Genomic DNA, 24,194 nt, shown 5'->3' with positions numbered 1-24,194 from the left:
ACTAAGGACAAGACACACACCCATGCCCGAGGAAGGACTCGAACCTCCGGCGGGGGAAGCAGCGTGAACTTTGGCAAGACGCCTTCCACAGCGCGGCTACCCCGTGCGGATGATTCTCAGGAAGAACGATAGCTGGTAAGCCTACGTGTGGGCTCGAATCTCTCTGATATTATCTTTACGGCCTTTTCGCTAGGTATACGTAGGAGAAAACGATATGTTAGTTGACTGTTCTCGAAATGTATGCTCTCAGAACTTCAAGACGCAGTGATGCAGGACCCCTCTCTTGCAGTGTCTGGCCGGCCGATGTGGCCGTGCGGTTCTAGGCGCTTCAGCCTGGAACCACGTGACCGCTACGGTCGCAGGTTCGAATCCTGCCTCGGGCATGGATGTGTGTGATGTCCTTAGGTTAGTTAGGTTTAAGTAGTTCTAGGTTCTAGGGGACTGATGACCACAGATGTTAAGTCCCATAGTGGTCAGAGCCATTTGAACCATTTGCAGTGTCTGCCACTGGAGTTGGCTGAGCATCTCTGTGACACTTTGGCGCTAACTAAATGAACCTGTTACGAAACGCGCTCCTCTTCTTTGGATCTTCTCTATTTACTCCCTCAACTATATCTGGTACGGATCCTAGACTGATGAGCAATATTCAAGTACTGTTCGAACGAGTGTTTTATAAGGTACCTCCTTTATTGACGGACTATATTTTCCGACTGCTCCTCCAATGAATTTCAGTCTGGCATCTGCCATAACCGCGATTAATTTTACGTGGTTGTTCAACATTAAATCACTCCGAACGCAGTCTCGTGGATGTTTTACGGGACTAACTGCTTCCAGTGATTGATCAATTGTGCAATCATACAATTCTGTCCACGTATACGCAATACGTTGCATTTGTTTACGTTGAGGGTCAGTTGCCACTCCTTGTACCAAGCGTCAAACCAGTTCAGATCTACCTTCATTCCAATGATGAATGGAGATGTTTGTAGGGGCGCACGACATTCTGCAGTCCGCTACAATTTTCTAGCGTTGCAACTTCTCTGTATACAGTCTGATTAAAAGTAACTGTGCACCGCGGTAGTCGTGATGCGTAATGTCTCTTGTGCTAGTCATTACATTATAGGCCAGTACAGGCTTTTGGCGTATCGTTTTCTCCTGCATATCGACTGATGTTGCCTAGTCGAAGGTGTCCCTGCAAATTTCAGTCGGGAGCCAAGAGTGCATCTCAAAGTTGCTTATCCCTGTAAGTGGACAGACCGTGCAGGGTCAGTTGCTTGGCCCGCCAAGTCTACGGATCACAAACCCTGGTCTCAGGGATCTCGTGTATGGAATTTCAGTTGAGAAAGTAATACAAATACAGCAGAAAAATGAAAATAGCTGCGCAGAATGGGATGAACGGAGCCTGCAACACTTCGAGAGCGGTAAGGAGTCGAGCAGGTCACTGTCTTCATCTACAAGGACATCATTTTGATTTTAATTTTAATAACCAACAGCTTCAGTTGCATCGTTTACTGTGTGTTCCAGTACAGCACTCGTGGCTGCCGCATCGCGGTCGCGAAGTGGGGTCGAGGCAGTTTCAGGTAAGTTTTTACAGTCTGACGATAATTTGTGGATTTGTTGTTTTAACTTGATGATGTTCATTATGGACAAACGGTAGTTACTTTTATTCTGAAGAAGGTTGGGTTATCCCGACTGAAACCTAGGTAAATTCTAGGTAAACGGTGCAACTGAAGCTGTTGGTTATTAAAATTAAAATTAATATTTATACAGTTGCTGATAGGGCCGCGAAATGTTTAAAATATTTACATCATTTTGAACATACATGAAGATGGTATCTGTTCTTTCGGACATGTAACCGGCCATTGACCTTCTTCTTCTGTGCTGGATGCACACGCATTGCCCGAACTCTTACAGGACTCGGTAAGATTGTCTGCCGCGAGTAATGAGTGTAAGGGGCAGGGCCACTGCAAACGTAGTGTTTGGACATTAAGTTGGGAATGTGATTGTCATGGGGAGCGCGCAAGGGATAAATCCCTGCAGTCGCACTATCCTCTGTGCCCTCGGTGGCTCAGATGGACCGGTCAGAGGGCTGCTCGCCCTCTGTGATAAAAAAAAAAAACTGAGTAAAGGAATCAACGATCAACTTGGACGGAAATCTTGTGAGATCTGCCCAGACCAAACGCAACGAACAATACTGAACAAAACGAAAAGAAACAAACAAGGTGGATAAAGCGTCTGCCATGTAAGCAGGAGTTTCTTGGTTCGAGTCCCGGTCGGGGCACACATTTTTAATTGTCCCCGTTGATGTATATCAACGCCCGTCGACAGCTTAGGGTCTTGATTTAATTATCATTTCACTTTGAACATGTCATGGGATAAACGTACACTACGTAGGTGAGTTCAATTTCCAGTCCTTTAGTCTCGTTGCTTTCTGAGAAGAGTTCATTATATATTAGTTATGTGTTGTTTGTGTTGCACTTGAGATCCCTATTCTGTAGCATAACTTTGAAATAAAGCAATTTCAGACAAAACTTTATTTAACGGTTTACTCTTATTGTTATGCATACATTACACCCACGAAGTGTGTACAGACACTTTTGAATCTCTCTGTACAACAACATCATCCGCGGAAAGCCTCCTGGAACTTCCGACGTCATCTGCTAGATCATTTACATATTTTTTGGAAGGAAATCGTCCTATAAGAGTCCCTTACGGCAAGCCCGAAGTTGCTTTTACCGTCGAAGACTTCTCTGCGTTGAGAATGACGTGCTGTGTTCTTAAAATTTATATTTGTGGAGATCCACAGCGTCCAGATACTTAACAAACGTAAACATGGTCCGCAGTAGACTGTAATACGATATTTATTTAATCGTGCGATTAGCTAATTTCGACTAAGCGTCATTGTCAAGCACATTAGTACCATCTGTATTTCATGTCATTTTTAAATCACTCTTTATTACAAATGGTTCAGATGGCTCTAAGCACTATGTGACTTAACATCTGAGGTCATCTGTCCCCTAGACTTTAAGAACTACTTAAACCTAACTAACCTAAGGACTTCACACATCCATGCCCGAGGCAGGATTCAAACCTACGGCAGTAGCAGCAGCGCGGTTCCGAACTTAAGCGCCCAGAACCGTTCGGCCACAAGGCCGGTTCTTAATTACAAGTAGGAAGTAGCCATATTCCGTCATTTTACGGAAGGATCCACGTTACAGTGACACATTTTGAGATCGTATTCTCAACTTCGCTCTATGTAGAACCACATGATACGACACCTGTATCTCCATAAATATTAGGGCTACATAAACTCCCCTATGTTGGTCTTCTTGGAGCACGGAGTTTGTGTGTGTATAGTAGTATGGACCAGTTCAGTCCAGGGGCCTGGGAGGTGTTCTCACACACATATAGATACACTCAGCTTTATACACAGTATGTACTAGGATTCTCCCTGTGGCTTTGCCTGCTGACGTATGTTCTCCCCACTATCTCTCTGCCCACCTCCTCCATTTCCTTCTTCCCTCCCCCTTTGTACATCCCTTCCTGTCCCCTCTCTACATGCACATTCCTTCCTGCCACCCCTCTCCCTATCTATCCCTTTCTGCCTCCTCTCTCTCTCTCTCTCTCTCTCTCTCCCTGTCTCCTCCTCTATCCATCTCAACCTTCACCCAGGCACTGCTGTCTGCAAGTGTAGCCCCTGCAAAGAGGTCGACAAAGCAGGCTGGTACTACTCCCACAACATGTCTCACATGCATCACAGTCTATATGCCAATGGCTTGGAAACCCTTATTTTCCCAAGACATGTAGGCTGCTATGCAAATCAGGCCGATAAAGTGGGTCAGTATTGCTCCAACAAAACACACATGTTGCACTGGGTAGCCTACAAGACCAAGGTAGGAAAACTGTTTCCTGCTCCTGATATGTAGGCTGCCATCCAAAGCTCATGGATAAGACGAGTCAATACTATTCACACATAAGAACCCTGTCACACAGGGCAGACTTAAAAAATAAGCATGCCTTTATGTTTGTAAATATTAGAGCTAGAGTGTCATTAACCCTCCTAGATTGGTCCTCTCAGAGCAAGGAGTTGGTGGGTCGAATTTCATTCACTCCATTCCACGGACCTAGGAGGAATTCTTACACATTCATACGTACATTCAGCTTTACGTACAGTATGTGATCAAAAGTATCCAGACACCTGGCTGAAAATGACTTAAAACTTCGTGGCACCCTCCATCGGTAATGATGGAATTCAGTATAGTGTTGGCCCAGCCTTAGCCTTTATGACAGCATCCACTCGCACAGACATGCGTTCAGTCAGGTACTGGAAGGTTTCTTGGGGAATGGTAGGCCATTCTTCACAGAGAGCTGCACTGAGAAGAGGTATCGATGTCGGTCGGTGTGGCCTGGCATGAATTCGGCGTTTCAAAACATCCCAAAGGTGTTCTGTAGTATTCAGGTCAGAACTCTGTGCAGGCCAGTCCAGTACATTGTTGTGTAACCACTCCACCACTGGCTGTGAATTATGGACAGGTTGTTGAAAGATGCAATCACCATTCCTGGTAGTGGGAAGCAAGAAGGTGCTTAAAACATCAGTGTAGGCCTATTCTGTGATAGTGCCACGCAAAACAACAAGGGGTGCAAGCCCCCTCCATGAAAAGCACGACCACACCATAACGCCACCGCCCCCGAATTTTACTGCTGGCACTACACTCGCTGGTAGATGACATTCACCGGGCATTCGCCATATTCACACCCTGCCATTGGATTGCCACGTTGTGTACTGCGATTCGTCACTCCAAACAACGTTTTTCCACTGTTCAATCGTCCAATGTTTACGCTCCTTACACCAAGTGAGGCATCGTTTGGCATTTACTGGCGTGATGCGTGGCTTATGAACAGCCGCTCGACCATGAAATGCAAGTTTTCTCACCTCCTACCTGTCATAGTACCTGAGTCGGGCTGTACGCTTTTGCACTGTATGTGTCTCTTGACGTTTCCACTTCACTATCACATTGGAGACAATGGATCCAGGGTTGTTTAAGAGTATGGCAATCTTGCATACAGATATATGACACAAGTGACATCCAATCAACTGACCACGTTCGAAGTTTGTGAGTTCCACAGAGCGCCCAAGTCTGCTCTCTCACGATGTCTAATGGTTACTAAGGTCCCTGATATGCAGCACCTGGCAGTAGGTGGCAGCACAATGCACCTAATATGAAAAACTTATGTTTCTGGGGGTGTCTGGACACTTATGATCACATATTGTATAACACAACCACATACGGCCCAAAGGGACCTAAATGCAACCTGCCCTGCAGAGAAGGTCGATAATACAGTTCGATACTATTCCTACACAACACACTTGTCGTGCAGGGCAGTCTAAATATACAGGGCTGAAAAACCGTTTCTTGATCCTGAGATGTAGGCTGCCCTGCAAAGCAGGGTATTAAAGCAGGTCAATTCTATTCTCACATAACACACCTGTTTGCAGAGTATGTATATTGTCTAGCATTTTCTCTGCAGTTTCACCCACATATGTAGGCTATTCAATATACATATCAAACATACCTCCTCCTCCTCCCCCTCTCTGTGACCACCTCTTCCTCCTTCTGTCTGTGCCTCATCCTCCCTCCTCTGCCTACATCCTCCTCCTGACCGTCTCTTCATCTCCTCCTCCATCTCTCTTTGTCTATTTCCCCCATCCCCTATCTTTACATCTTCCTCCCCCTCCTCTGACCATATCCTCCTAGACCTCACTCTTTCCACCTCCCCCTCATCCTCTCCAACCAGCACACTGCTGCTCTCTACCTCCCATCTGCCCCACAAATTTCTCCCTCCTCTCCTTTCTCTGTCCATTTCTCCTCCCCCTCACTCTGGCTCCTCCTCTTTTCATCTTGACCTATCCCCTGCCATGCTCGTCAGCACGTGTAGCTTCTGCGATACAGTTCAATGAAAAAGACTGATACCACTCCTGCAACATGTCCGTCATGCAATGCAGGCTACACATAACGGGCTTGAAAATTATTTATTTGGTCCTGACGTTTAGACCGCCAAGCAAAGCAGGTTTATGAAGCAGGCAGATTCTACTCCAATACCGTATTTCTGTCACAGGTAACCTACATGTCAGAGCCTGGAAACCAGTTTCTTGGTCCTGACATGTAGGCTACCCTACAAAGCAGGTTGTTTGGCAGGCCAATAATTACAGTAACATATATACTGTTGTGCGTTGGAAGAGTTTCCGGTACAGAGAATGAATCGCTAAAGCTGGAACTGCAGGTGAAAAATACACCTGCTGCCAGAGAGTAATTATGATTACGAAGAATACTCCTGTACAAATGTGCTAACATTTCGACAGATGACAGTTTTATGCTGTTGTAATTGTGATGGTAGCCAAAGCGTAAAAGTGTGGATAAAGGAAATTTTCCAAAAACATTGCTTCTGTATTTGGTTCTGGAACAAAATAATAGTTCATTCGGAAAGATAAGCGGAAGATACACCGGCCGAACCATTGCTGGTGAAACGCCTGTGTAATTGTGCATACGAAAATGACTCTAAAGAAACTTACTGGTTACAGAAAATCGTCACTAATTCGAAATTCCCGGTAATTCGGACCGGTTTTGTATCGCTTAGTGGAACGCTGACGTACGCTACGTGACATAATGCGCGCCGAGATCATTTAATGCAAAATGTAGAACGCATCCCTACCCTTGCCATTCACTTCACCCGTGCTAACTTACACACACACACACACACACACACACACACACACACACAGACGCACGCACGAATTAATGAAAAAAAATGTAGTTTCACAGGTTGACACGCTAGAAACCTGCACGAAAACGAACGAACACTGTAATGCTGTGCAAAGTGAGAAACACACGTAACTTCAGCTCTGTTTACAAAGGTGAAGTGTAAGAAACCAGAATGCAGCGCAAGAAATGCTGCATAATGACAAAAACTGCCAGTGTATATGTGAAACTAAGTCTTTCGACATCAACCGCTGCTAGTAGGGAGGGAAGAAAAAGTGGCTCTGAGCACTACAGGACTTAACATCTGAGATCATCAGTCCCTTAGAACTACTTAAAGCTAACTAACCTAAGGACATCACACACATCCATGCCCGAGGCAGGGTTCGAATCTTCGACAGTAGCGGTCGCGCAGTTCCAGACTGAAGCACCTAGAACCTCTCGGCCACAGCGGCCGGCCAGGGAGGGAAGGAGCAGTGGTTTCGAGAATATGAAGAGAAACATCGTAAGTAACTTGCACTCCAACTTTACAAACAAAATGTTGTTTTTTACGTAAAACAACCAAAAATGTACGAACATATTATCCAGTTTGCAGAATAACTACGTATGTATTATAAATAAAAAAGCGAAACGCGTCTACTATAAAATTCTGGTTAATTAAACTGCAGTAAGCTCAAGACGGAAAAACCAATAATAACTGATAAATCGTTACGTTTGGAAGATGACGTGCCAACCTTGCTACAGTCGAAGTCGATGCTTCTGCTTATTGTACTACGACCGAGTTTGCGATTCCCCAAGTCGAATTTTTACATTTGGGAAAAAACGCAATAAAACTTCGGTTGTGGTGCTAAAACAAGTCGAATTAGGTGGAAGACGGATACAACTGAAACAAAACAGACCGTCGTTGATGATATTGTGTACGTACACCTGATAGAAACAACAGCCGGCCGAAGTGGCCGTGCGGTTAAAGGCGCTGCAGTCTGGAACCGCAAGACCGCTGCGGTCGCAGGTTCGAATCCTGCCTCGGGCATGGATGTTTGTGTTGTCCTTAGGTTAGTTAGGTTTAACTAGTTCTAAGTTCTAGGGGACTAATGACCACGGCAGTTGAGTCCCATAGTGCTCAGAGCCATTTGAACCATTTGAACCATTTAGAAACAACAACGGTCCGTCAGAGTTTCTGTAAGAGGTGTCGAACTAGCGACTGCAGTGGAAAGATTTGTAGATAAATGAATAAATGAGGCTGAACAGTGTGTAAGGCTAGTGCTGGATGACTGTGCAGAGTATCTTTAACAGAAAAGTGTGTGGGGAACGTTTAATTCGGGACGTTGCAAGTGTGGATACTTTTGTAAAGAATTAAAGACTGTTATACAAGAGGCAAATTTGTCTTCGGCACAGATCTAAAATACAGATGAAACTTGCTTGTTTCAGAAGACCAACCTAGCAACGCACAGGCCCACAGGAAAAGTTAGTTCAAAATCTGGACGTAAGGTGAGTAAGAAACGATTCACTGATCTTCTCTGTGCTAACGCATAATGTTAGAGTTCGTGTAGTTTTTAACCTATAGATATGCCGTAGGCTACACTCGTAACTAACTGACGAACCCGGCATTACGACGGTGTTAATTCTGAGAATTTTCTATTAGAACCGAAAACAAAAAATAAACTCTATAGTCTATAAAAAAATTCCATTTCATGTATTCGTGAAAACACCTTTGAAATTATGAAACAGTCGTACATTGAAATATACATAATCCACAAATGTACCAGTACAGTATCCAAATTAAGAAACATGATCCAGAACAGTTTCTGAACGCTGGGCTCATCTGCTTCGCGTCTCTACAACGCAATTTTATATACTTCTCTGTGGCAACGCATTTTCGTAGCTCTATATATGGCTGTCGTTTTCGCCTACAACCGTTTGCACATCGCATGTGAAAAGCTGTCAAAAGCGCTGCCACGTGTCAGGGATTTCCTTAGTTTGACTCGACTGTACGAGTGTTGCCAGTAAAGAATAAATGTATTAAAACTTCACACATGATGTGGCATATTTTCACGTAGTTCGGTGTTTATGACGCCATGTCTCTTGAGCTGTGTGGCATATGGGTACCAAGTTCGGCTGAAACCGGTCCAGTGGTTTAGTAGGAGGTGTGGAACATACACATAGGCACACACACATTTTTATAATATGTGTCGATTATAGCATCAGAGAAATATTTTAGTTATTCGGGCATTCAGAAATTCAAACTGTTTTTCAAGCTTTTAACCAGTGTCATTCCAATTTCTTAATGAACTTTACGATTTTCGAAGATGCGGGCGGTCTACGATACCACGGAGGATGGATAAATGAGGTTCCACCGTGATGACAATAAGAAGCCGGGTGTACCAGCATTATGCCAAGCGGTAACTGTCGGACCGCCCATTAGAACGGCAGCTGCTGCGGATAAAGGGGAGGGGTGCTCGTTATGCGTCAATTTTGCGTCCGTTGGAAGTGTCCTCTCGTACCACGCGTAGCGTTCGAATCACACGAAACGCAGACCGTTGAGCGTAACGGCGCGGCATGATTTAGCAGCGTCCGGCAAAGCCCTCGCTCCGCAGGTCTCATCCGGGAGGAACAGCGGCGGCGGCGGCGGCGGCGGCGACACGCGTCCTCGCGAGGCGGCCGCCGACCAACCCAATGGGGCGAGGGCCCGAGTTCCGCGCACCAATAGCCGCACGCGGCGCCGTACCGCCGACTGCGCGCGCACGCCGCAGGCGCACCCATTGGCTGGTGGCAAGCCACGCCCCCGGCGTCCCAGTGCCCGACTGCCGACGAGCGCTAGCCGGTCAGACGCCGTCGGAGCCGCGGCGCGAGCGGATGGTGCCTGAGGCACTGAGTCGCCGCTCAGCGTCCGCGGGCATGCCGCGCGGCTTCCTGGTTCGCAGGCACGACCACGGCCAGCTGCAGCCGCAGAGGCCGTCGGCCATGGACGACGTCGCCGTGTACGGCTTCTCGCCGCTCACTTCGTTGGTGGAACGGCTCGGCTTCGAGCACCGGCCGCCGCCCTACTACCTGGCCGCCTACTCGGAGCCGCTGGTCGTGACGCCGACGCCTCTCGACCTCTCACTCAAGCCGGCGCCGACGCCAATCACGCCGCCGTCCACGCCGTCGCCTAGCTCGCCAGTGCGCAAGAGGCTACACTCGGACGACGCTCCGAAACAGCAGCAGTCGACGCCGAGCAAGGCCAAGACCGCGCCGGCGACGCCGAAAAAGACCAAGGCGGTGCGCCGGCTCACCTTCGACGAGGACAAGACGTCGCCCGTGTCGGGCACCATCATCCGCGAGCTGCGCGACGACGAGGCGCCGTTGGTGGTGCGCAAGGGCGACATCGACCCCGCCTTCAACGTGGTCGAGATCACCGAGGAGGCCAAGGCGGAGCTGGCCAAGATCGAGAACCGCATCGGCGACTACATCTGCCGGCTTTGCCGCGAGATGTACGAAGACGCGTTCGGGCTGGCACAGCACCGCTGCTCGCGCATCGTACACGTCGAGTACCGCTGCCCCGAGTGCGACAAGGTGTTCAACTGCCCCGCCAACCTGGCGTCGCACCGCCGCTGGCACAAGCCGCGGCCGGCGGGCGGCGCTGTCGACCTGGTCGTCAAGAAGCCGGCGTCCGGCCCCACCTCCTCGGAGGACGCCGGCGAGGACGGGGGCGACGTCTTCCCGTGCCCCGCCTGCCAGAAGCGCTTCCGCCGCCAGGCCTACCTGCGCAAACATCTCGCCACGCACGAGCAGACGGCCTCCGCCCCCGCGCCACCTCCGCCCCCGCCGCCGGCCGCTTCGGCCTTCGGCGAGCCCGCCACGTCGCCTCTGCCGCCACCGCCGCCTCCGCTGCCGGCGGCCGCCTCGCCCCCGGCGGCCTCGGGGGCGGGCTTCCTGCTGCCGCCGCCGCCGCCGCTGCCGCTGCCTCCGCCTCCGCAGCCGCCCCCGTTCGCGGTCAACTGACAGCCGCTGTTGCTGGCGGCCGCCTGGCCGTACCGCCAGCACCCGCCGCCCCCGCGTCCCGTGCCGCTGCCGCCGCCGCCGCCCTTCTGGAGGCTGCACATGATGTAGGTGAGCCACCGCGTCTTCCTCCTGCGGCCGTGTCGCAACCGAACTCTACTCGAGATGACCCCGAACTCTGCCTTGCTCGCAACCGATCTAGTCATGCACCTTCTAGTCTTATCTCATAGTCTTTTACGCGAAAAGAATTTATCCCGCAATCTTTATTTCTATATCTTCAGCTGTGTTTCTTCTAGTCATTAGATACCTTTTACCTTAGTCAGTAAGTGCACTGAAAACATTAACTATGTCATCTCTCATGTTTCCTAGACTTGATTGATTCATGGTGCCCTTTCGTGTGTTCATTCAAGTCGTTGATTCCATTGTATGCATAAAATTGAATTCGCGAAAGGTAACCATTAATACGCAAACTGTGGACGTACAAAATTCGTATCTAACGCCCTTACAAAGTCGTTCACCAACTTTCTATCACCCTTAATGACGACAGTCATTGTTGCAATGTCTCTGTAAACCGAAACTGCTTCACAAATCCAGAACATCCACATTTTGTTTTCTGCTAGGCAGAATCTGATAAGGTAGTAATTTTTTCTCTAGTCAGCAAACTCAGCGATATTCGTAACCGGTCTAGTCACGCATGTTCTAGTCTTATCCATATGGTCTTATGTACTAATAGAATATATCCTGTGAACTTTGTTCCTACGGCTCATTCTCCGCTATATTATATTCTAGTCATTAGATGCCTATTATTTTAGACAGTAGTCCCAACGTGTAATTATTAACATTACTATGATCAATAAAAGCGCAAACTGTGGATGTACGGAACCCGTATATAATACCATCGTAATCTCGTTCACCAGCTTTCTATCGCCTTTCATGACGATAATTATTGTTGAAATTACTCTGAATACCAGTCACTCTTTCACAAGCTCTAGAACATCCACATTTTGTGTCCAGTCACGCAGAATCAGCTAATATAGTAACTTTGTCTCTAGTCAACAAACTTAGTATCATGGAGCTTCCAAACCTAGCCTATGTTTTGTATTAATCTAGTCACTTTACGAACTTCATTCTAGTCATTGTAGCCAAAAGTGTAACAGTCACTTTTATATCTAGTCAGTAAGGTTAGCTCCAGGGCTGCCGAAAATGCTTCTTGTCTCATTATAGTTTGCGCTGGACTTTAGCCATCTTCCATAATGTAATCAGAACAGCCACTAGTGCAAACTGTCATGTTTTACTTCTAGTCAGTGAGACCAGCTTCAAGACCTGGTCGAATCATTTCCCATCAGTTCTCACTTTCCGCTGTATTTAACTACATAGTCGTATTACATATTTCGATCTAGTCAGTACCATAATAATATTGTTACTCTTGTTATTGATGAAGGGTCAAGAATGCAGGAAATATTTCCAACCCTGTCTTTCTCTTAGTTTTTACTGCCCTTTATTCTAGTCATTCAGTGTATTTCTTTCTAGTCAGTAATATCAGCAGTAACGTCAGTTACTCAGGAACTGTATAATGATCTCAGTGTGAATCAGTGGAACATCTGTATTGACACTTGTACATTCTGTTTGGTCGAATAGTTTTCTAGTCCCTTCTAGTCATTTAGAAGCATAACACCCGCTAAATATGTATATCTATATATGATAAAAAAACTGCAAATATTACTCTACTAAAAACGCATATTTTTCTAGGTGAACTTTATAACGTGCATTACTTTCATTCTAGTCATTTTTTGTTTGTTATTTTAGGAAACACAGAGCTCCATCCATGCTCTAAAACTGCTACTTTGCCAAATGTCTTTCACAATAGAAATAAGTATATGTCTTAGCTTCAGTAACAAATTTATTGTACCTAATGTTATCCATTGGTAATCTTAACGTAGTCTTAAACTAAGCATTCTGATTCTGGAAGCAACGTATCGATGCTCCCGAATCGTCATAAAATTAGAATGCCTCACGCGATCCAAATATGTTAGGTTGGCTCTAAAAGTCCCTTTACAACCGTAATCCACTGTGAAGCAAAACTATGTTATCTGTCCTTCAGTTCTAGTCATTTACGAAGTTCCACACTAAGCAGTCAATGTTTGGTTTCAGTATCTAGTCGTGTCGTGCATTCTGTGTGGTTATCTAGTCGCGGTACCGTCTATTTTGACCCATAACGCTGATCTCATCTCGGTACAAAGGTTTTTCTATTTGTGTTAGAAGTAACACATCAGTATTTATTATTTTACAGCTAATGGTGGAGGAAATTAATACGTAAAATGTAACCTATCCGGAAGTCACTGCGCATAACTTCGTTACTATTAGCTGTTCATTCATCGCTAAGTGCAATATTGATTATTAGGGATAGTTTGCAACCAGTATTTCAGAGAAAACTACGTTGTTCGTTCAGGTGAAAACACCGTTAATACGTTGTCTTGCAGTTCTTTCTCCTATTAGCACGAAATATTAGACGTATCCATTTCCAACCGGTCGATGAAAATATCTGTAATATTTTCAGCGTCCCGTCAAAAAGTGCATTACATATCTCCGCCAGTATAAATTCCATAGGTACCCTGAACGAAAATTGACGGTGTTATCGCTGCTCTATCTGTCTCTGAAAATACAGAACTTGTTAATTAATCAGTATTTTTCTTCGTCAGTTGTAGAACACGGTGGCGAAAACGAAATTCAAAGTGTGCAATAGTCTCTCGGTCCCAAGTACTTAAGTCGAATTACGTTAGAGTCGATGCAGACCAGTTTTATTTATAATGTGACGCGTTTTCATTACTTTATAGCTGTTTTATTTTTCTTATATTATATTGTCATTGTTTTCACTCTTTTATAATTTGTTATACCATTATCATTTCAGATTTTATGCATGATGGAATCGACTTTAGGCACGGCAGGGTCGATTACAATTGCCATAGACAGATCAGAATTATTTTTATAATTTTTGCAGTTGTTAGGTCATTTTGTTCAGTTTATTTATAATTTTATAAATTCGCTTGACGTTTATTTTTCTTACGATAGACCGGGGACAGTGCAATTTCTGTTTAAGTCTCATTTATTTTTGCTTAGAAAACATAAAAGTGTCATTAATTTTTGCGTAGAAAGCTATTGAACAAACAGCATCGGTAACTAATTATGTCTACAGTAAATTTCGGAAGAAATAGAGGCTATGAATAGAATGACAGGAGCGTTGTGTAACGGGCAGGTCGGGAAACAGCAGCTAAGAGTAAACTTACAACACATTATTTTCGATCTGCGTCAATTCCTGATTGTTTCATAGTCAGCTCTCGCCGTTATTCTAGTGAAACCGAATAAGTCATTACTAGAGAGCTTCAGTTTTATACCAGTGGGAGTTTTGGGCAAAGAACTACGTAGTATAGGAAGATAAGGCCACGAATAAATCAGGTCATATCTTCAGAGTTGTCCAAATAGAGGTATCCAACATGGAGACTTTATCATTGCCTATAAAGACGTGTTTCACGAGATCAGTAACTCGAGACTTGATGTGACATGTATAGTTAAATCTCCACAAACAGTCAGTAATCACATCGTCTTAATTATCAGTAAAACTGCTGTCTAAATTTTGATTGGCAACGCGAGGCAGGGTGCAGGGGTCCCATCTCGCTTCCTTTTGCTTCGACCGGACGTCGAAGAAACTTTCTCCTAGAGCGGGACGTAAGTGTTTGTAAATAGCACGCGTGTCCGTGGACGTATATTTTTAGCCGCGAGTACGGAATCATCTCCCGGAAATCTTGAACGCGATGGATTCGGGCTGCCGCATCGTTTGTCAGCGGCGCGAGGAAAGAGCCGCCCACGCGGGCGCTTTCCGAAAGGGACGTCGGCCAGTAGAGCGCAGAGCTTCTATTGTAAATATTTTCGCGAGCGCCGAGTGCGGTACGGCGGGCCTGTGGTGAGGACGGGTGGCGGTCTCTGCTGTCAGGATGGAAATTAGTGCGACACGCGAGGGGGGGGGGGGGGGTGCGGCAGGGGGGTTGCTGCGAGCGTGAGTCAGGGTGCGTGGCCAGGTGGAGGCAGGGATGAAGGGTGCAGGGGTCCCTCCCCACTGACACACTGCCGCGCACAGAACCAATTCCCGCGATACACGCGAACCGGTAGCCTCAATTACTCTCCCATTAAAAACGTCCTCGCTAGACAGTCACCTGTGTCGAGTGTTGGCGACATACCGTTAACCGATCGGGGATCTTTCTTTTAAGCGCGTAGTCGTTGTTCCGCCTCCGCTACAGAGGAGGTAATAAAATTCTGGAGTAGTGGAAGCAAATGGAAACACCTTCAAATGCCGCAACTGTACTACGTACCTACAAAATCACCATTGAGGTTAAAATATTTATCGCCATCTTGTTACGAGCTGATGACTGCCATCTGCGTAGTATTCTTCTGCCTCACAATTTGGAATATGCCGAGCGTAGAACTTGCGGTAAAGTAGTTGTTTGGTCACGATTTCATGTAAAATACTCCGAAAAATCTGCAGAAGATCCCCCGGCTGTTGAGACGGCGTGAAACGCCCTTTTTGTCGGCTTTATGTACTAGTTAGTTGCTGGCCATAGACGGACGGACACTTACGTCATCGTCGTGACAATCACCTTTGCAGTCTTAAGCGACTGACGTCATTCACCTTCAACACGTTCAGTCATTGTCATCTGTACGTGTACAGCTCATAATCAGCGATAAACCTCGAAAGGTTTTAGATTTTTGGCCACTTTCGTTCCTGTTCATCAGTCTTCTGACTGGTTCGATGCGGTTCACCATGACTTCTCCTCTATTAACCTCTACATCTCAGAGTGACACCTACGTCTAAAGTCCTCGCTCCTTTGTTAGATATATTCCAATCACTGTCTTCCGCTAGTTTTTACCCTCCACAACTCCCTCTAGTACCACGGAATCTATTCCCAGATACCTCAACACAAATGTTATCGTCTTATCCCTTCTTCTGCTCATTGGTTTCGAAATACGACTTTCCCCGCTAAATCTGCGGACAACCTCGTTTCTTATCTTACTAGTCCACCGAATTTTCAGCAACCTTCCGTAACACCACATCTCAAACGCTTCGATTAGTTTTTTCCTCTGATTCCGCAGTCCGTGATTCAATTCCATACAATGCTGTACTCCAGCCATGCATTCTCAGAAACCTTTCCCATGTTCTACGCCATACTATCATGTTGCTACCACCCTCGTCAGCGCAGAGAAATTCGTAGATCCCTCTTTGAGAGATACTCTTCATAAAACCCTTCCGCTTTCTGTTGAGCGCTACCTAATCCGCTCAAATAAGTAGCATAGAATATAGAACAGCCAAGGCAAATACACTGCAAAGATGTATCGTAGAGCCATTCAATAGCTTCCACAAACGGCCACTTTGCTCAAGATGCGTCCCCAGAATTACGTCTTGAAGGCGCAAATCCCATCCGAGAATGGAACAGGATAGAAACTACCAAGCAGTCCTTCTTACAGTCAGAGACTGATCCAGCAGAAATATCGCAGTTAACAGCAAACAGTTAGTTCCCCGAGTAAGTGGTCACTATTAGAACCGATGATCTTGCTAATCTGTCTTCCGTAAAATACCTCTAATAACAGTCAGCAAATATTCTGCACTATGTGCAAACGTGAAACTAACGAAGTCCCTATTCGAGGACAGTTGGGTCGGATGATATTGTACAACTTCTTCATCTTGAGCTTCCATGTCCTCATCGTCACACACCATTCACCCAAGTCAAAAATTCTACCCTAAAATTAATAATGTTCTAAATCTGTTTGTTTTCGCTGTCCGCCTTTCGTTATCTTCAAAACAGTCAACAGTAACCGATGTTTTGTCGTATTTTCCAATTCGCTATTGTAAAGCTGGAGCCTACCATTAGTGACTGCGAGTCAAAGTACTTGAGGAAAGCAAATGTTACCTTAGGCTGAAATCGAATATTCTTCTCACAAAATTTCTTCTTTCGTTCATGATAACCATGGCTCTCACTTCTCTTGAAGTTTCTGTTTGCTAGTAACGGTGTGGCAACGTCGCTTGCACCAGCACAGCATTCTGTGAATATTTGTCTGAGACGCTGAAGCAACCAGCACAAGCAGAAGAGCTAAGTTATATTTCAATAGCTTGTTTTCCGTTTTCACTACAATACGCACGAGAATCGTGTTTTTCGCGAGCTTAGGCGCTCACTGCAGGTACCAGCACAGCTTGGTAGAGTTTCTGAAAGCATCAGCGTAAGTTATGCATCTCTGTCTTCTGTCTTCACTGTCTTTGGTGGACTGTTGTCAGACATCCCGGACGTTCTCATTTCGCTTAGCCATTTGCTCTTGATCTCTTTGTCTTCTGCCGTTCACGAAACATACGATTTCGATTATGCTTTCTCGGCATTCCTTCAATTATGTACCTTAGAACCCTCATAAAACGCGGAAAAGTCTGTTGTGTAGAAGCAACAAGTATGACAAACTCGTCTTATTCAGCATTCGAACACCTTTCAACCGACGCCATCTGCAGTTTTCGAAGAAACTGCTTCCGGTACGTTCGGTAGATATCTGGAACGCAGCTTTTGCTTATGTCACTGGAATGGGAAGATGTATCCACTGTCATTTTACCCCAGCGCAGTTGGTCATTCATTTTTCGGCAAGCCTGGCAGAAAATCGCAATTCAGTCATTTTATGGTCGCTCGGACAATACGACATTATCAATGGAAACACTCAATTAAGTTCGCTAGAATCTCGATTTCGAGTTCATTTACAGAAGCATAATTTCCAGGAATGAGGAATTGATATGTTTTTGAGATCAGCACATTCTTTCCAGCTCCACTACTCCAGAACTCTTACAGTTATTTGAGTAATCATTTGGATCTTAGAATTTGCGTATCATAAAAGCGCCTACAAATCACTGGGGAAGCATTACGATATACGCACGAATAAAACTAAAAGTTTCATTGATGCTAATTGGAAAATTTATCTAAATAGGAATACACTCTGCCACAGTGCGACGGAGTAACACAAATGCACAACGTAGTGGTACGCAAAAGAAGAAAATATTTTTTCCCCTGTACAATCGTTGGGACAATTGTGACAAATTTTTTGATGAAACTGCCAGTATATTTTTCGAGTTCAGTTACGCACAAAACTTAAGTACTGTTACGTGTCGGTAATACAAATGATGCAGTCTTACCAAGTGCAGCGCTACTTGCAGCGTGAGTGGGTGCGCGGATAGAAAACAGAGTGTTTCCATGCTGTACAGTGAGGTGGCTGTTATCTTACACTCCCAGCTCGAGTGAAGCGATATTTTGTGTTCTCACCTGGAATAGCAGGAGCGTATTTCCATAATTTAACTGGCCAGTGGGAATGTGTCTAGACAGCAGAGAAATACTCCCCGATTCCGTTGCGATCTCAGCTCCAATCGCGTTCTGCTCATAACAGAGACCGCCCGCCCCTTGTCCTTTACCGTGATAAGGCTCCGAGCACTTCCTGCGACGTTATAACGTACAAATTACTGTTAAGTTTTGTTTTAAATAAATTGCGTAAGTAAGATGTAATATTAGCCAACTCCGTTCGGAGTAACTTTGGTTTAGATAATTCAGTATAATAATGTTGTGTAATTGTCTTGAAGTTCTGCATAAATAATGATTTCATGTTTCTTGTAAGTTTTTGCCCTCCATTTATTCCAATAGTTATTTGCTTGAACAGGATACCTTGTGAAACATATCTGCTTCGAATCAGTGTGTATTTATCGTATTTTTATCTCAGTTAACTACATAGTATTTAGAAGAGCAATATTATAATTTTCGTTTACTGTCTTGAATAGATAATTATATATATAGTGCAACAGTCCATTTCCAAAAGTGAACTATAAGGAATATCGTTATGTGAACTTTTAAGCAGCCTGTGGACACGGTGGTAATTTATCGAAACGATTATTCCATTCCATAAAATTTTATATGTGACATTCTCCGTCGGGGAATTGTTAAAATAGAAAACTATTATATGTGTATGTAATTATTAGATTAACTTAAAGAACAATATATGAATGTTGATTTTGAATTTAGCGCGTGTCTGACGAGTATTATACTTGTTGGACGCGACGGTGTAATAAACTGTTAAGCCGAACGACAGGGTAATTGACACGTGCGTCCGAAACGGACGTTGTTAGTGAGTAGCCGCTGGTATAGATATAGATATAGCCGCCGCAGGGCGCCCCGTAGCGGTGTGACTGAGTGAGTGGCTGAGTGAATGCGAAGCGACCCCTTCTGCCTGGCGCTGGCGGCTGTTTATTTTCGCGGTGCGTGACGTCAGCGGTGTGTCACTTGCGGCTGGCGCCTGCAGAGCGGCTGCACGGCACGACAGTGGTGTCGTTTGGGCGTAGTCCCGCAGGCGCGCGTCAAAACTCGCGCTTATTACAGCGTAGTCAGCCTACAGGGGCTGCGTACTTTACTGCACGCATTTTCACGAAAGGGAAATGTCTGTTTACTCTGCCACTAATCCAAGAGGCTAAATTGTTTGACACTGCATCGATTTCCTGATACACTTTTCGATTGCTGACTGACAGATTCCGGATAATGAGGGATCATTCACATACCCTCTAAAGAAAAGCAAATCGACAATTTAAAAATATGAACCTAGAAATTCGAATGGCTTCAGAAAAAACATATAAAGGCAGTTAATGATATAGACTTCTATCTCTTCCACCATAGTATTATTTAAAGGTGTGATGTTTTATATCGTTCTGATATAAGAGCTCCTTAGAGTTTCATGTATGTTACATAAACTGCATGTTTTATACTCTGTCTATTCATATCCTTATCTTTACATATCTCGCAAATATTAAGCATATTGTCGTTTCGCTCTCGCAAACTGGCAAATTTCCGATGATCTCAGCCCTAATCGTATTCTGCTCACAGTAGAGACCTCATATTGTATCTTTTGTAAATAAGACAGTTTTAGCTTCCATTTAATATACAAATTATCAGTAAGTTATTTTTAACGAATCTGCAATAGAAGAGGTTATCTAAAAAACTGTGAGCTACTGCTGGAATGAACCATGTTCTTTTTAACAGTACAGCAATACTTCTTTCAGAAGCTTTGATGTACCCAACGGATGTTTTAGTACCCAGCGCGCCAGTTTTCATACTTCAGCAATTTATATGCGATATTTTTGGCATGTCTCTAATATTTCTTCTCACCCATCCCACAAAATCAGCTGTTCCTCGACTCATATTTTCCTGGTATTTTGAAAGACCTCTGGACTCGTTACCTTTTGACTATTTTCATTATGCTGTGGGTTCTGAACACACGTAGCCTCAGTTTACGGAAACAGTCAACATCAAATTGTTTTCTAAGAATACAACTTGAAATTACTTGGCGCCTTTTAACTTTTTATTTATTTGCACGTTCTCCACCATCTTTGACGAGAATATGGCGCCGAGTCATACCGTTTTTATTCATTCACACTTTTGAAGTGTTACAGCACACATTGTTGGGCGTTTCACGTCTCATCGCTCGTAAGTCTTCTAAGACACGCATTTATAGTCTTTCGCTCACTCGTGTCATTATTTAATTTGAAATCCCTCATTCTAACCCCCGCTTTCCATGTATTTGTTGTACATAACTGACAAACACGGCTGTGTGTGGGAGATAATTAAACAGAATTAGGATCTTATTTTATTACAGAGTCGAGAACAGTAATTAAGCCAACGTTTTTTTTTTTTGTTTCTGGAATTAAATCCTGTCCTCTGAGGTGGTACGAGCCATTAAATGTTACCACAGATACCCGTATTTACTGTACTGCCTGCTCCTAGAAAAATATGCATTGGAATCTGTCTTCCGTGCCCTTTTTGCGCTCGTCAACAAAGTACCGACTCACCTCGATTGTTGTACAACGTGAAGTTAAATATTCGCTCTAGAGCAAAGATTTGTTTCTATTGTAAACCAATGAAATAAAAAGTGCCGAATCGAAGTGACACTACCAGGATAGTCACCATTCGTGGCAACAAACGATTCAAAACAGTTTCTCGAGGTAGCATGGGCACATTTTTGCTTTGATAGTCGGAAACCATTGTACTAGTGAGCTGAACTTCGTACTTCATAATTCTTGTATTTAGGAAGTATTATTAAGCTGAGTGAGCCGTGAACAAACATTCTCGCGTTGTAGAAATAGGAGACTACTTTTAAGATATGAAATTAACGACATGCGTACGTGATCGTAATTACGGATTGAATCACGCATTCTTGTAATAAGTTTGTCTCTACTCAGTCTATTTATCACGACGATGGGCAGACCCATTTTTTAACATTTTGTACTACATGAAATTGTTGAATATTATGACGCTGTAAGATATAGACTACGTGTAAAAAATATGGAGCTGTAGTGGTCGGCTTGGGAATACCTTTGAGCAAAGGATTAGTGGACGAAGATTCGCTAACTCCAACAAGGGTCCATAACAGAGTATTTTCTTTTTCATAGATGAGTCACACGATCACAATAGTAATTGGGCGCTGTAACAAAATCGACACACACTCTACTGTGTGAGTCGCTGCTCTTGAAAGAAACGTGTCAAGAAACATATGAAACAATGTAGAAATTAATTCACGGTTGGTTTCATAAGATAAGAGTTAATTAAGGTATATAGAGTTCCATGTCTTGCAGACCCGTTTCACAACGACAGGGCTACTGAAAGTCAGTGCTAGAGGGACGGGAGTGAACCTGTTCAAAACGGCAGAAGTAAGAAGAGAGGCGAACATGAGGTTAGACAGTTCCGCAGTGACTTCGCGTCATTGTTTCCTGGTGGCTAATGATTGTGAATTATCACGTCCAGCTGCTATCTGTGGCACGGCGGACGGCTCTACGCTGCTCAAACACTACTCTTATGTCCTCCAGAACATTTCGTGTTTTCTGTTTCCATCATCAGCTTCTCACGTGGCAGCAAATAAAACGAGATGGCTGTTAATTTTGAGAGAATAACACCTCGGATGCAGTTAAGCGTAGGAATAATTTCGAATATAAATTTGCGATGTTTAACTTTCTTCTGTTACTGAATACTTGTTTCTTGCACCGACATTTTAACCAGTTGACAAAAATAGGATTTGTGTTGTGTTAAAGTGTGAGTGCAGATACACTGATTTTCCACCGAGGGAGACGACGAACATTCAGTAGCAGAGGAAATAAAAACACAGGAAGTTCAAAGTTACGGTTATTCTTACATCAACAACGTCAGAAACGTCATCTTTGTCGTGTTAACAGCAGTCTCTTGTCGTTTAACACTACGTAAATAATTGAAGCCAATGTAAGCCGAAAACGTGCATTTTGCTCCTTCCAAATAGAGTTTACTTCTGGAATGCGGCAGACGTAGCAGAAGCAATGAATATATTTGTTCACTTTCGGGTTACTCGTCGCCGCGACTCTGCAGCATTTTACAGGCAGCGTTTCACGTCATGACTGTTACTGAATTAACTTTTTTCCCGATCACAGTTTTGGTTATTTTGCCACGATGAAGTAGCAGCTCACTGCGAAGTGCTTCAATGAATTACTGTTAACAGAACACTGTCCTTGTGTCAACCGTATGTACATACTTGATATCACGCTGGTGTTGTTGTCGTCTTAAGTTTTGAGACTGGTAGGGCCTATGATGCAGCTCTGCGCACTGATTTATCCTCTGCAAGCCTCTTCATCTGCGCATAGCTAGCGCAGCCTGCCAACTGCATTCATTCCTTGGTCTCTCTCTCTACAATTTTTAACACCCCATCCGTACTTCCATCCAACACCAAATTGGCGATTCCTTGATGCCTTATCATGTGTTCTATCAACATATCCTATCTTTTAGTCAAGCTGTACCTTAATTTTTTTTTATTTTCCCCAATTCAGTTGTGTACCTCCTCATTAGCTATTAGATCTAGCCATCTAATTTCTTCTGCAGGACCACATCACAAAACCGTCTGTTCTCTTCTTGACTCAGCTGCTAATCGTCCACTTTTCACTTCTGTACACGGCTATACTCCATACAAATACCTGATAAAGATTTCTTGACACATTTATATTATATTTAAAGAAATTTCTCAATTTCAGAGGGCTTTTCTTGGTATTAACAACCTGTATTTTATATCCTACGTTTTTCGACCAAGATAAATTATTTCGCTTCCCAAATAGCGAAATTAATCAACTACTTTTCGTATCTCATTTCATCATTTAATTCCCTCAGCATCGCTTGAATTAGACTACAATCCATTACCGTTGTTTTACTTTTGTCAATGATCATCTTATAGTCGTGTGCGAAAAGATCTCGTCATCTACAGAAAATGATGTAGCACTTTATATAATAATTCTTATCGAATTCACATAAATTTGATCCAAATACTTCACACCCAGTGATAAAACGGAGTGCGGTATTTACAGGAATGCGATAACCCTTATTACAGCAAGGGCTACGTCCTTTTATATTGATGACAATGAATTCTGTTTTCTTATGGATACGACGTGAAGACGATCAACTGGTAACAGTAAGGAATATGCACGGACACACCTCACAGTGAGCTGTTTCTTAGAATACAGGAAATGTATTCACAACTGCCAACATGAACCACCATCGGCTGTATACGGGAATAACGACAATGCAAATTTGTGCCTGACGGGGACTCGAACCCAGATTTCCAGCTTTACGCGAACGCTCGCCATAACCGCTTTGGCTACCCGTGCACGCATCACGGTCAGCCAAACTTCCATATGTCGTCGGCCATGTATTACAACCTGGATTCGTACGATTACGTATATTCTCGTCCAGGAAAGACGCATTTATTGAGAGCCAAGGGCCCGGTATTGGCGAATAAATACGAAATAGCAGTGGTAGTGTTACTAAAACGTAAGTCGCAATGTTCCCTCGGACATGCATGTATTCCAAAGCAACATTGCACGGTACTTCTTATTAACACAGGCATAGCTATTTCGTATTGATTAGGAGTGATACAATAGCTGAAATCGCGATCGCAGATGAATAAGTTCAGTAGCATTCCAGATGGAAGCGTGTTGGCGTTTCTAAATATAAAGTGAGTGCTGAATAGAGCGACGGCCCAGAGAAAGATTCGCGGAGGGGTCACAGCAATCACTGCCCCACTCCGGCCAACGTGCGTGACGCCGCGAAGAGCTGAGCGGAGTAATTCGGAGGCGGCCGGCAGCGGCGCGTGAATCAGTGGACGTCCCGCGCTCTGCGCGGATCGCCGGCGGCGTCGGCGGCGCCGCGACGGCGGGCGCCGGTTCGCGTGCGGCGCCTGCCTCCGCCCCCGCCGCCCCCGCTCCTGCCTCCGCCGCCGCCGCCCTCGCGGCCGCGTGCCACGCTGACCGCCAAATTGAGTCTCCCCTCCCTCACCGCTAAATCACAACGGTGGGGTGTGCGGGAACGGCGAACCCTGCAAGCTTCCGACTCGCCCGCTCGCGCCTTA

The 24,194-nt window shown here is 44.8% G+C and overlaps 1 protein-coding gene across 1 annotated transcript in view; it reads left to right on the top strand.

Moving 5' to 3' along the window:
- LOC126260405 (insulinoma-associated protein 1a-like) overlaps window positions 1-13,651 on the top strand; it is a 121,423-nt gene extending 107,772 nt beyond the window's left edge. The window contains exons 2-3 of the mRNA XM_049957732.1: window positions 9,347-10,549; window positions 13,639-13,651. Coding sequence (XP_049813689.1) covers window positions 9,347-10,549; window positions 13,639-13,651 — 1,216 coding nt within the window. The remainder of the gene's footprint in view (window positions 1-9,346; window positions 10,550-13,638) is intronic.
- The last annotated feature ends 10,543 nt before the right edge of the window (window positions 13,652-24,194 follow it).

The sequence above is a fragment of the Schistocerca nitens genome, chromosome 5 (genome assembly GCF_023898315.1).
Source record: "Schistocerca nitens isolate TAMUIC-IGC-003100 chromosome 5, iqSchNite1.1, whole genome shotgun sequence".
Classification (NCBI taxonomy): Eukaryota; Metazoa; Arthropoda; class Insecta; order Orthoptera; family Acrididae; genus Schistocerca; species Schistocerca nitens.
This window is presented reverse-complemented; position numbering and strand designations above follow the sequence as displayed.